Source organism: Vicugna pacos, chromosome 26 (assembly GCF_048564905.1).
Source record: "Vicugna pacos chromosome 26, VicPac4, whole genome shotgun sequence".
NCBI lineage: Eukaryota > Metazoa > Chordata > Mammalia > Artiodactyla > Camelidae > Vicugna > Vicugna pacos.
In genome coordinates this window covers 27359981-27373941 of record NC_133012.1, presented here as the reverse complement: position 1 = coordinate 27373941, position 13961 = coordinate 27359981, and the positions used below count along the sequence as shown (strand labels likewise).

Below are 13961 nucleotides of genomic sequence, written 5' to 3'. Positions count from 1 at the left end.
TAACACTTGGAAAATTACCCTCTCTCTTGAGTTAGCACTACAGGAATAAAGTACCTACTCATAAAGATTTAAAGACTTAAAAATTAACACACAGGAAACTGGTTTTTATCATAAAGTGTTAACGTGACTCTACGTTAATAGGCTAGATGGTATCTTGTATTCAGGTTACTGAAAATCGAAAGAACTTTATTAAATGTGGCTAATATGCTACCTAAAGAATACAACTGCCGGGATGTTATGTTTCCTTACAACGTTGTCTGTCATCGGGTGTTTAAATTGAGAGTGCAAATTGTGTTTATTCTACACAAGAGTTTAGAAATGAAACTAATTTTGAGATTAATTCTTCAGGAATTTCAGTACTAAATGAACAAGGATTCCTGAGAAACGCGTTAGTTAACTAGTTCCTCTGACTTGCTGAACGTAAATGGCACAGAAGTAACTTTTGTCACTAACTCAGATAAAAAGCCATTGTTATTCTCATGATTCATGCCTCTGAGCTTTCCTTCCCCCCAAAAAAAGAAAATCAAGTAAACACATAAATTTTGATGCACATGTCAGAACGGCGGCATATGGGAAGGTTCTGAGCAAGTATGAAAGTACTGAGAAGTGAAAAATAAGATGTGGGATGTTGAAACCTCATTCGCGTGAGCTGAGATGGAGAAGGCATCCAAAGCTGGAATGTGTTCATCATCTCACTCCTGCACAAAGCCGCCCATTTGTGAGCCTCCTACATGCGGGCAGGACTGTAGGAGTTAACAGAAATGCACCCCCTCACACCAGCTGTCCACTCGCCCACCCTCCTCTCCTTCCCAAACGTAGCTTTCCAGTCCATTATTTCAATATTTAAACACATCGCTCAGGAAAAGCACACATATGCTTGGAAAAACAAAAAAAGTTAGGAGATACAGACAATTAAAATGACTCGAGGCTTAATCGGATGTCTACACTGTTGCTGCAACCTGGCAGGCCCCTGGCCGCTCTTCTTTTACTAAATGGTGGGTTTGGGGTTTTTGTTTTCTTACTCCGGAGAATATGAAAGAAATACAAGGTTATATTTTGAAGGAACCAATGTCAAGAATGTCTGCAAAGAAGCAAGCGAAAACAAACAGGGGGGCCAACTAGAAAGGGCACTTCACCCTCCACGGTCACACCTGTGTGTGCGCAGCCCCGACGCTCCAGTGTCCGGGAGGAGAGATTTGGGACAATACAAATGAAGGCAAATATGTATGTGTATGTGTATGTATACACACATACACACACACACACACACTCCTCTTCATTTGAAAGTTTAATTTCACTTCCGTGTCTCATTCTTCTGACCAAGACTTGGACATAATCGAAAGTATTTCCTGTTTAGGTTTTTATTACTCTGATCGGCACAGAGGAGTAAGAAGGGAGGTCAACAATTTAAATGGCAAGAGATGACTGATGCCAGAAAACGCAGAAACAGCTCAATTCTGTATGACGCTTTTGCAAGTTCATCAATGAAATCAATGCCTCATTTTGTTGAAACCAAGAATAAACCCACAACTGACCATCTCAGAATATAAATCCTATGGAGATCAACATCACGTGTATTATTCAGAAGAGAGTATGTTGAAGTTTTCTGGCTACACTTAAAGAAAATAATAAAAAAAAAGAAAGAAAAAGAATTTCCAACTGTGCTTAAAGTAACACACTCTTTGAAAAAATATGCTTGGATTTAGCAATACGGATGCTTGTTTGATATTCAGTGACCCATTAACCTTCCGTAGCCAGAACATCAGAAATGATAATACATTTACAAGTTAAGTGCCAAGTCAGAAATGGAAATGAACCCTGAATCCTCTGTAGACTGAGTTAAGAACTCTGCAGATAAACAAATATTTGTATCTCTTTTTATCATCTGGATGCACATTTGGCATTAATTTCCCCATGTATCAGAGAGTGAAGCATTTGCTTAAAGCTTAACTTCTTCGTAAGGGCTACAGATTGGTTCTATTTCATTAGCATTCACATTTCTCACAGAAGGGCCCAATGAGGGGAGACCAGTCTCTTTCCCCAAAACTGAAATGACTTTGATTTCTCAAATTGTGACATATTTGTGTCCTAATTTACAATGTGCGTTTCCAGCATTCTTGGATCCTTTCAGTGTTGTCTGGTGTGTTTTTCTTTTTATAATTCAAATCCAGGTCAGGTATTTTCCTATACTTTTCTGAATACTCACACAAGCATATGTGTGTGTGCTACATATATACATGGATGCATGGATACACACACATAACACACACGTGTGCACACAGATGTATACAAATACTTTAAAAATACATATTCTTTTTTACCAAAATGGGATTATACATTATTTTTTTCACTTTCTTGTATCAGAGATGTTCCTTCAGGTCAATATACACAGGACTAGGTCTTTTTAATAGTATTTAGTACTTGGAAAGAAATATTTTCTTACAATGAAAGGAGAATCATACATGATAATGTAATGGGTGTGGGGGGGGTTGGTGTCTTGCCAGGGAAAAGACTGACACAGTATCTCTCAATAGGTCTCACAGTAGAATTTAGGATCTTAATGCATTCACAGTGAGTGATCGGCTGACTCAGAAACTGGATTTTGTGGTGCTAAGAACCGAGCCCTCACTCAGGGGTAAATGCACATTAAGTTCACAGAACCAGCAGATAAAATCAAATGCCAAATTCATGGACTACCAATCACAGGAACAGACTACTTACACAGACAGGACAGTCCTAGCCCTGCCCACCCCACCCCCCACCCCAGGACCACAGGTGAAGCCAAACTGCAACCCGATGCCCACTCGCTGGAACAGAAAGCACGTAAGTAAGAAATAAAGTAAGCAACAGGACTCCGACCGAAGATCACGGACGCCTTGGGTGAGAGAGCTCACATCACTGACAGAAGCCATTCTGACCTTTCTGTTAGTTACACAGTTCTTGAGAACTTGAAGTCTATGAAACATTTTCCCCAGAAAAGCCCACACACGTACAGAACTGGGCATGTAACTTCACAGCTTCACAGACAGTGAGATCACCTGTGACCCCCAAATTGAGAAAGTCACATACAGGACAGGGACCCTGGACAGGGAGAGCCCTGCAGTGGAGCGTGGTTCCCGTCTAGGCCTGCAGACACGCCCCCAACAGGGCCGCCTGCTCAGTGGCCCGAGGGCTCAGATCAGGTGGGTGGCCACTTCCCCGGACGAGGCTCTGCCTCTGGTACACATTCTGTCTCTAACCTTTCATCAGACGTACCAGCAGCCCCAGGTTACGGACAAGCCCTACTACATTACCCACACTCTTCTCCTGAGGCGGCCCGGCCCATCTGCTCTGACCCTTTACTTGACTGGTTTAACGTTGAACATTAGAAGGTAACCATCTTTCTCTTATGTCTGCCCCTTCTGGAAATGTTAGCATTCGTGTTACTAACAGCAACAATTATTTCCAAGTACCACTCCAAAACCTTTGATTAGTGGTCCTAACGTATCTACTAGTGAACATGCCTGCAAACTCAGAACAAAAAAATGGTACCCAGGCTCCAGCAGCTAAGCCTAGGGAAGGGCCGAACCGAGGACCGGCAGCGCTGCTCCCTACAACCAGGTGAAACGTGTCCTCAGGAAGGCGTGCCCTCACCTGGGCTTCCCAACCCAGAGCATCTCGTGCTCAAGAGGAAAGTAATTCCAGACGTTCCCGTTCGTTCCAGCCTCAGAAATTGTTTTAAATCCCAAATCACATCAGCGTGCCGGGTAACGGACCGCTAACCGCCGTTCCTTGGCCATCACTTTCTTCGGTCAGAAACGTTCCTCTCCCGCCAGGTGGGTCGTTCAGGTCCCGCACTTTAATTCAGGCTGAGTTTGGATAATCACTTCGAGGGAGACGTAAATCAGTGCTGACGTTCTAAACGCAGCTTGGAGCTTGAAGGGGAATAATCTAGCTGCTCTTTGTAAACCCAGATCCCTGGATGCTAAAGCAGAGAAAATTCTCCTTGAGAGATGGGTCAGAGGGAAGTGTCAGATATATTCAGCTGGCTGGAAACACACTCCCTGTCAGGAGCCCCGCCCACCCCTGGAGTTAATTACTCAGTGAACCCAGAAGGAAAGGTCTGCGCCGAAGCCAAGACCCACGTTTCCCTGGTGAAAATCTGAGCAGGATTCGAAAATGCAGGCCGCTCGCTCCCGCACAAGAAACATAATAAATGACATTAATCCATTTTAAGTTTGGTCGAGTCTAACTTGATGCTCTGTATTGAGTGTATGATTTTTTTAAGAGGAAATGCTCGGGTTTACCATGGCTGATCTAATCTCTTTCTCTTTAAATCATTTCAGTGTTTTTTGTTTGTTTTTGTGTCTCAGGAACTTCTAGGTGAAAGTGTGTGTTAACAGACAGAAAACCAAATTCAAATCAATTAATTGTGACACTTCCTGGCAAGTCTCCTTTTAGGTTTTGAGGGAAAGAAATACGAACTACTGGATGACATTAAGTTAGGGTTGGGGGCAGAAATTTTATTAAAAATATTTCTGAGTATTTACTTCGTGCGGAATGTCAGACGTTCAAGTTTTCCCTCCGAGTCCATTAGTGCCCTCGGGGATGCAAAGGAAAACGACCGTCAGTGATGGCGGAGTCGACGTCGCCCAAGACTGCAGCTCAAAGCGCTGCAAGGACCCAGAAATCACCGAATCCACCAGATCCCTCTTCCCTCTGCAAGTGTCTTTGGGCTCGGCAACCACGACTCAACAGCCAGAAAGTGGGAGAACTGTAAAAGGAATGTCTGTGCCAACAAAAGCGCTTCAATTTAACAGTCGGGTGAAATGGATTCCGCCTTCCCCTCGAGGATCTCCCTGAGGAAGTGTTCCGTCTCACGATGAAACAGTACAACGCAGACCCCTACCTGTGAGGCTGACCAGAAGGACCGCGCTCCATGCGTGGGAACTCTGACGAGGACCCCGGCTGGAGGATCCCCCCTCAGCACCCTCCCAGACCCTGCCGTCAACCTCTTCCTGCTTCTGCTGTCCCTTCTGTCGAACCAAACTTCTCACGATTCTTAAAGGCGGTAACTTGTTCTTCTCCAACTCTGGCCCATGATCCTTCCTCAGTGAGAAAGCCCCTCCTGTCATCCATGTTCCTGGAGAGCTTCTATTCAGTGACTGACGCAAAGGGGCTTTCAGCACATGAGCCTTTTAGGCTCCTCGTTCGCGGTCCGGCCCCAGCACTAACGCTGCTGCGATCTCCGCCCGTCCCCAGACGCCTGTGCCTTTCTGTTCGTCCAGCCTCATCAAACGCCCTGTAACTCCTTCTGAGCACCAGGCAAACCCCCCGTTCTATCGCATTTTGCCACCTTCTCCTGCTGCTCCTTCACAGCAGACACCGTCCTTATCATCATCCTTGTGTTCCTATGACTAGCCCAGTACTGGGTCTCTGGCAGATGCTCCAGGAAAGCTTAGTCAATAAACGAGGGGAAGAATGAATGAGTAGACCTGTGCATCCATGTACATCAGCATGTGAGTGCACACACTGTGTGTGTGGTGTGTATACATATGTTTGCGTATGTCTGTACATATGCAAAAATGTAATTCTGTGTATACACACACGTGTATATATGAATGCACATCTGTTTCCATACATGCATATATGAGAGCACATACATAAAGTAAGTGGTTAAGAATGACAACTTCTGGAAATAGGCAGACGTGTTGCATTTCCCCTCTCTCTGTTTAGTGGCTGTAAGTTCTTGGCAAGCTAAGTTACTGTTAGTCATTACCTCATTTTCTCTATCTGGTAATACTGGGTCATTCTACTTCGTTTATAGGAATCTTGAAGATTTAATAAGAAAACGTGCACAAGGGTTTATACCGCCCTAGGCACATCCATCCATCCACCCACCTGTCTGCCTATCATGCACCTGTCCACCTACTTATTATCCATCTTATGTATCTGTCATCTATCTGTTCATCTGTCTTTTCCATCTATCTACCTATCATCCATTTATTTAGTATCTATCTACTCATCCGTACACAGTTATACATATTTAGTAAGGAAAACAAAATGTTATAATTCACAGAATCATTTTAAGAAAAAAAACTGAAAGAGAAGAATTCCTTTAGAATAGCATTTTATCACCCAAGGGAGTCTCTTAAACCACCTTCATGGGCAACTGTTTTTCTCACTCCAGCTAATGAGCTAATTTGTATGCAGCACAATTTCCTGCCACAAGCTAATGTGTACTATTTAGTAATGTCAAATTCCTCCTCACTATACTAGCGCTAGTTTTTTCTAAAACAGATTTTTAAACTGTCAGATTCTTATCGATTTTGTACATAAAAATTAAAGACCAATATATTCAAAATGGCACCCTGGGAAGGTGAGATAAATGTTGACAAGAGTATTTTATCATCAAAATATTTGACTGTCTACATTTGTGGTTAAAAATTTTTCCTTTTCAACTAACATGTCAGCCAAAACTTTTAAAGAAGTCTTAAAGGGACTAGACTCCTACCACTCCTATCCACTTTGCTTTAGACAAGAATTCAGTTTAACCTTCCTCTTGCCTCACCAATTATTGCAAACGTAAATATCTATAGCAAAATATGCTTAAAATTTTCACTACATTTGTTTTTAGTTGCCATTCCCTCGATGAAGCTTTGGCTAACTGTGCAGAGAAAATGTGGTCCCCAATCAATAAATTAATTGCCCTACATACTGAGAAAGGTTCCACAGAAGGACAGTGCTGATTCCAGTGCACACACGCTGCAAGCATGCATCGGGGTCACAGAGCAGGGGCTTTCACGAATAAAAGTTTCAAGCTGTACTTCACACAAAGTACTGGATTATAAAAATACAATCAGTGTCAAAGGAACTTATTTCACTACAAAAGTTTCTAAAGAGTCCATCTAAATTATAGTAAGTAGTTTGCAAAAAACTAAATTTTTGAAATATAACCAATACCAAAATTATGAAGTCAATGTATTAAAAAATTATGTAATTTATCAAACACTTGAAATGACAGACTACCTTGTCACACGTTCAACCTAACATCGTATGTGTCATATCTTGACATGCCATGTCAATTTTCTGACCTAATGATTTTCTCCTTAACTCAAACTTGATAAGAATTATTTTAGTAGTTGAGATGTTTCTGAAATAAAGTTAGCAGATAGAAATGCATGAATAAGTGCTATTTATATACAAAGTACTTCAGTGTTGGACAAATGAAGGAATTTTGATTGTAATATATCTCACTGTAAATTGTGCAATCCCAATATTGTTTCTTATAAATTTACCAAAGAAAATTATGCAAATTATTTGGTTGATCATAAAGGATAATGTTCAGCGATGGAACTAGGAAATACAACATTATAAAACACCCTGCTAAATTAGGAACTTCATTATTCTATATTTGCAGGTTAAAATATATTGATTGCATCAGCCATTTATCAACTTCTTCATTATTTAGAGAGTTATTATTGTATGTGGATAAGGTTAGTGTGAAGTTTATAAATATTTCTGTTGGATTTCCAGGGTTAAATTCAATGACTGAATGCACTGATTAGAATATTTCAATTTATCATTTCCACGCCAATTAGTTAGCTTAATATTTCCAGGTGTAAATAAGAATTTATGTAAACAGTACCTCTTCCAAACTACTGCTAACAAACTATAAAGTTCAGTGTCCAGATTAAGTTTATTACAAAAGTTATCATGTACACCGTTTTTTTTAAGTTTGGAAGATTTTCTCCAACTCAAGAAAATAAATTTAAAGTAAAATTTTAAACCTCAGTCTGATAAAACTAAATAAATCCTAATTTTAATTGGAAAAAAATTAGTAATGGTTTAATAACAAGAGAAGTTTTTAAAAACTTATTTAGTATTATATTTCTAAATTAAATTTTCTTAAGAGGTCTTGAATAAGATATGAACATTTTATTATATTATTTGGCTTACATTAATTATTTGATGTGGTCTCATCAACATGAGAACTGATGGGACTCAATGTTCTGGTCGCATAACAACTTCAGATCTTTTTTCTGACCATTATCATTGATTCTACTTAATATTATATGTGAATAGGTGTATTTGCATATTTTATATACTGTTCTTCATAAAACTCACTTTTTCCCATGACCAGCACACTGGTAAGTTACAGTCATGTCTACATTCCCTGTGGGAACTGACATTACTGATAAATCAATTGATATTTACAATGAAAGCTTTACTCTCTTCTAGATAAATTCTCTCGTCTCTAATCTTCTGTTTAGACTGTAACTTTGTTTTTCTATATAGTACAATTTTATTTTCCCACTAGACCTTTCAGCTAATGGAGAAATATTTTACAAATAGGGATATTCAATACTGTATACAATTTTTGTTTTGCTGACAAAGTTTTAATAGTTATCTTTTTCTTTCAAAATAACGGCTTTTATTTACTTGTAAGTATCAGATTGTATTGTAATGTCACTATTTAAAACACAAATTTCAAAAGACACATCTTCACATATCAAAATTTTAAATACATTTAACTTCATTGGTCCTGTTTACATTTCTAGTCATTTTTGCAATTTTGATAATAACTCACATGTATTTTCCCAGAGACACTCTCACCATTTTTTTTTATACCATCATGACAACCACTAATACCAACAGCAGCCCAGAAAGATTCAGCACAGTTACTCGCTGGCAATCATTCAGCATCAACAGAGTTTCTGCAACATTCATCTTACAAAATTCACCAAAGCATGATATTCAAGTATCCACTTTCTCAGAAAGGGGAGGAGAATTCCCAAGGGTTCCAAAATGTGGAAGCACCGTCAGCCTTCTGAGCAAATACCACGTATGTCTACTGGACAAGTTATGTTCCCCAGGAGCTAGGACAGATTGCCGCAGAAACATTGTTGTAATGCTACATGAAAAAGAAACTGCATTAAGGTGTATAGGCAAATTTGAAAGCTCATAGCAACTATTGATCTTAAACTAGCTTCTTTCTCTCCCAAAATTAAATTATTCCCTGGTGGTCAGTACCATCGTTAAAGATGATTAACCCTTTCAGGCCACTGATGAGGCTTATTTATAAACGCGGTGGCCTGGACAACATTGGAGTCAGAATGTCAGCATCATTCCACAGTAAAGACTTTAAATTAAAGGATAAATTGCAAAGAGGACATTCTACCCTCATATTTTCTGAAAACTGCACAGCAGCTAAGTTCAGCTGCACCAAGCACGTGTAGATTTTATCTTTCTGCAAAGAATGGTTTTTGCCCCAGTGCACAGAGCACTCCAAATAGGAGCACACACAGACGCGACTTACCTCAGAAAGACGCCCTGATGAATGGTGTGCGTTATAAACAGGGACGGGCCTCCCCCTACCTGTAGTCTTTTTCAGTTCACAGGCTCCAGAGTTTGTGTTAGAAGTAAAAACCTTTGTGTTACACACACAAAAGCTAAAATGCGTGTCAAGTATCTATGTGAAGCAAGACTACGCAGACCTCGACATCTGCACTTCAAGTACGACTTTTGCAATTTCTTAAAACTGAATGCTGAAAGTGATCATTTGTATTAATCCCTCTATCGAAGTGTGAACTCTCATGTTTTTTAAATTTCTGCCCCAAATAGTTAATAAGAATAGCATGACCCCAAAAGCATCGCAGCAGGAAATCCGAAAACACAAAAACAAACAAAACACACTCCCGACTCCTTGCCAGCACCAAACAATACAGCCAGAATAATTTTCTCAATTACAAGCTTCAGCATCGACCACGAAAACTCACGTAATGGAATTTCCTTTACTTAAGCACCAACTATCAGTATTATCGTTGAGCAATAATTTTAAGAAAACGCTTCTGTGTTAAGAATGCATTCTTCCCAGAAAAGGAGAGCTAGTAATTGGTATTTGAAATCTTCACAACTTCTCTGCTACATGTCAAAAGAAGAACCACTCTTCCAGTCAAAAACCTCCACCAGTGAAGGGAAAACTCTCAACACACGTTCTCTGCTAGCAGTTCTGGCTGTTACGGTCAGTAGTGTTCTCCCATCATCACGTTCATACATACAAGCCAAACGTTTCCACCACTAAACTGAAAAAGCAGCTTCCATCTGCATCAAAATCTGCAGCCCGGAGCGGCCAGAGTGAGGTCACGTGGCCAGGGAGTGTGTGCGCGACACGGGGGGCAGCCTACCTTCATACAGGGCTCTGAAACCCTGGGCGCTCACGGCAAAGTCGGTCGTGAACCACAGCGTGAGGACGGAGCCGGTGCTGACGATGGAGGAAGGCAGCTGAAATCCCGACAACCTACATTTCAAAAAGACGTGAATAGAGTTAAAAAAGCATAAAGTTGTTATGGAAGCTTACTGGGTGAAGATGCTCGATTCGTCTTGCCACTGGGGCATATTTATTTGACATAAGTCATTGACAGTTACATGATCCATACACAAGGCGTTGCCAGGTAACCGAAATTAGCATGCTCAAGTCTGCTTATTGAAACCGTCTTTGAGAAGATTCTTTCTGGAAAGAACTGTACAATACCACCATTGTCTTAAACCGAGCACGCAGAACTTACAACAAGGCAAAGCCATCCTCACACACGCCACAGGAAGCAGGATGGCACTGCATGTGCTTGTGAGTTTATCTTCCTCCTAAATTACTAGATGGTATGTTGTCACACATCACCCTTCAGGTGCTTATTCTTACTGTCTCCCTCCCAATAAATCAGTTTCTCTCAAAAAGAAAGCAGATCCTAGTCAGAGCATCATAAATAAAAACGAATGACTACCTTGAGCAGAGGTCAGATGAACTGAGTAGAGCAAGTAAGACACTGCTTGGTTTTCAAGACCCATCTTTGGGGTTCTAAGACACGTGGTTCACCTTTAACTAGGCTGGGATATATTTAGACATTTTAATGACGATAGAGTCAGAACTCTGAAGGAGTGAACAAGTGCAATTTTATGCCTAATACTTTACAAACAGCTTTTCAAAAAGGTCAAAGAGATGCTTCACTGACGTATATTTAAGCTATAATTTGCTCATTAAGTAGTTTGTCTACAGATATGTGGCTTAGTGTAGTCTGATCACACAGAAACAAAACCTGAATACTCACTCCTAGCAGGAGAAGCTCTGTCTTGCCAGGGAGCCTATGGTATTAAATACCTAATTATAACCACTGCAGTTGTAGAACCAAACTAGAAACGAGTAAGAGAAAAACGACAGGGCAATTGCCTACCGCTGAACAGCACACCGCGACATGATCCACGCATCAAAGAGGTTCAAGGGAAAATTACAAAAATACACCAAACTGAATAAAATAAAAATGCAAAGTATCATAATCTGTAGGATTTGGCTGAGTGTTGCTGAGAGGGAAATGAACGGCACTGAAAACAGACATCAGAAAAGAGGAAAATTCTCGTATTTATAACCCAAGCTCCCATCTCAAGAGCTTAGGAAAGAGCAGAGAACTTAATGCCAACGGAAGGCAAGAAATTACAGATACATGTCAAAATGAGTGTAACTGAAAAACGACAGAGAAAGGTTAATTCCTTGAAAAGATCAACAAAATAACAAATGTAGCAGGAATGACAGGAAAAAAAGAAAGAGGGGGTCCTAACATCAGGACTGAACTGCCAGTGTCACTAGAGACCCACAGACACGGAGAAAGACGCCATAAAACCCACACGCCACAGTCTGACAACTAAACGACACTGGCCACCGCCTCAAAAAGACACAACAAAGGACCACGACTTTCGGAAGGAAACAGAAAACCGAACAGCCCTCCAGCTGCGGAAACTCCCCCGCAGACACGTGCGGCCCGGACGGCTTCACGCGGCCCTCCTCCACACACGGGGCGAGGTCACCCGCGTGGGGCCTGCGGGGCTCGGCGGCCCCTGCCGCTCAGGCCGCGGCGGCTCCGAGACGGGGCCCGGACCGCGAGCCCGCCCGCGCCTCGCGCTTGGGCTTCCCGGGCTCCAGGGCCGAGAGGGAAGGCTCCGCGGTGCGCGGCCGCCCAGCGGACAGCGCTGCGCGTTACACGCGCCGAGGCATGGACCCAGCGTCTAACCGACTGCCGACACTTACACAACCTCTTCCAGGAGACAGCAGCGGACGGAACGCCTCCTCACGCCCGCTGTGCCCTCGTGCTACCCTGTGCTAAGGGTGGGGCTGTTGCTTCCAAAATCCACATGATGAAGCCTTAACTCCCAATTCCACAGAAGAAATCACAAAACTGTAATGATCTCTGTAGGAAAAAGCATTTGGCTAATTTAAATATCCAATCAACAAAACCTCTCAGCAAAATATGAATGGAGGCAAACTTTCTCAACTTGACAATGCGTATCTACAAAAAACCTACATCTGACATTAAATTTGGGGAGGGGAGACTGGGTGCTTCTCCCTAAGATTGAGAACAGGCGAAAAGGCCTGTTTTCACCACTTCTATTCAACATTGTGCTGGAAAATCCAGCCAGTATAATAAGTCAAGAAAAGAAATAAATGCACAGAGATGACAAAGGAAAAAATCAAACTGCCTCTGTTTGCAGGTGACACAGTTACCTGACAGATTATGCCAAGGATTCCATATGAAAACTCCTAGAGCTCATACTTGAAATTAGCCAGTGCCCAGCATACAAAATGAACATATAAAATTCAATTTTATTTATACATACTAACTCTGAACACATGGACGCCCACATTAAAGGCACCACGCCTCTTGCAATCAGTCAATAAACCCTTAACAGGTACAAAACTGTATCTTGAAAACTAAAGAAAGCAATGAATAAACATAATAGAGAAATACACCACGTCAACAGACTGGAAGACTCTGTGTCAGTTTTCCTCAGATTTATATACAGGTTTGATACAATTTCTAACAAAATTCCAGCAAGAATTTTTTTTTTAGATATGGACAAGATTCTCCTAAAATGTATACAGAAAGTAAAAAAAAAAAAAAAAAACAGAATAGAATAGCTTAAAGACCTTTGAAAAAGAATAAAACAGGATGAATCAATCTACCCATTTTCAAGACTTAATTTGTAACTACAGAAACCAAAACCATGTGGTACCAGCAAAGGGACAGAGCCATCCATCCAAACAGTGGATCAAAACAGAACCTAAAAACAGACCCACGTAAATATGCCCAAATGTTGCAAAGGCAACGCAGTGGAGTAAAGAAAATCTTCCAACAAACGGTGCTGGAACAACCGGAGGCAAAACAACAGAGGGGCCTGGACTTCAGTCTCACACCCTATATGGTAATCAACTCAATATGGAACACAGACACAAACATAAAATGTATAACTACACAACTTTTAGGGAAACTTTAGGATCGAGGACTCGCCAGAGTTTCTAGGCTAGACACCAAAAGCCTGATCCACACAAGGAAGAAGTGACACATCAAACTTGGTAAAAATTAAAAGCTTCTCCTGGTAAGGAATGAAAAGATGCTACAGTCGCAGGGAATATCTACAAACCACATAACTGACAAGGACAAGTATTCAGAATATATAAAAAACAACTCTGAGGACTGCACAGTAAAAGAACAAATAATGTAATTAGAAAACAGCAAAAAACAAAGTGTCATTTCATCTAAAAGGACATGCAGATGGCAAATGAGCACATGAAAGGATGTTCCACAGCACCCGTCATTAGGGAAATGCAAATTAAAAACCACAAAGAAACATCACTGCACACCTACTCGGAAGGGCTAATTTTTTTTTTAAAGTGACAATACCCAACACTGGCTACAACGTGGAGCAAATGGACGGTTCATGTATTGCTAGTGGGCACAGCCACTTTGGAAAAGAGTTTGACGGCATCTTACAAAATTTAACGTGCAATTATCATATGACCAAGCAATCATTCTCCTAAGCATTTTCCCCCAGAGAAATGAAGACTTATGTTCACACAAAACCTGCACAAAGTCTATACATTTAATAATCAAAAACTGGAAATTACTCTGCTGTCCTTCAAGAGGTGAATGGTTCAC

At 41.1% G+C, this 13961-nt stretch overlaps 1 protein-coding gene across 1 annotated transcript in view; it reads right to left on the bottom strand.

The window, feature by feature from the left end:
* Window positions 1-13961, bottom strand: part of CSMD1 (CUB and Sushi multiple domains 1) — a 1700362-nt gene that overhangs the window by 895465 nt on the left and 790936 nt on the right. Inside the window, exon 6 of the mRNA XM_072950557.1 lies at window positions 10167-10279. Within this exon, the coding sequence (XP_072806658.1) occupies window positions 10167-10279 (113 nt within the window). The remainder of the gene's footprint in view (window positions 1-10166; window positions 10280-13961) is intronic.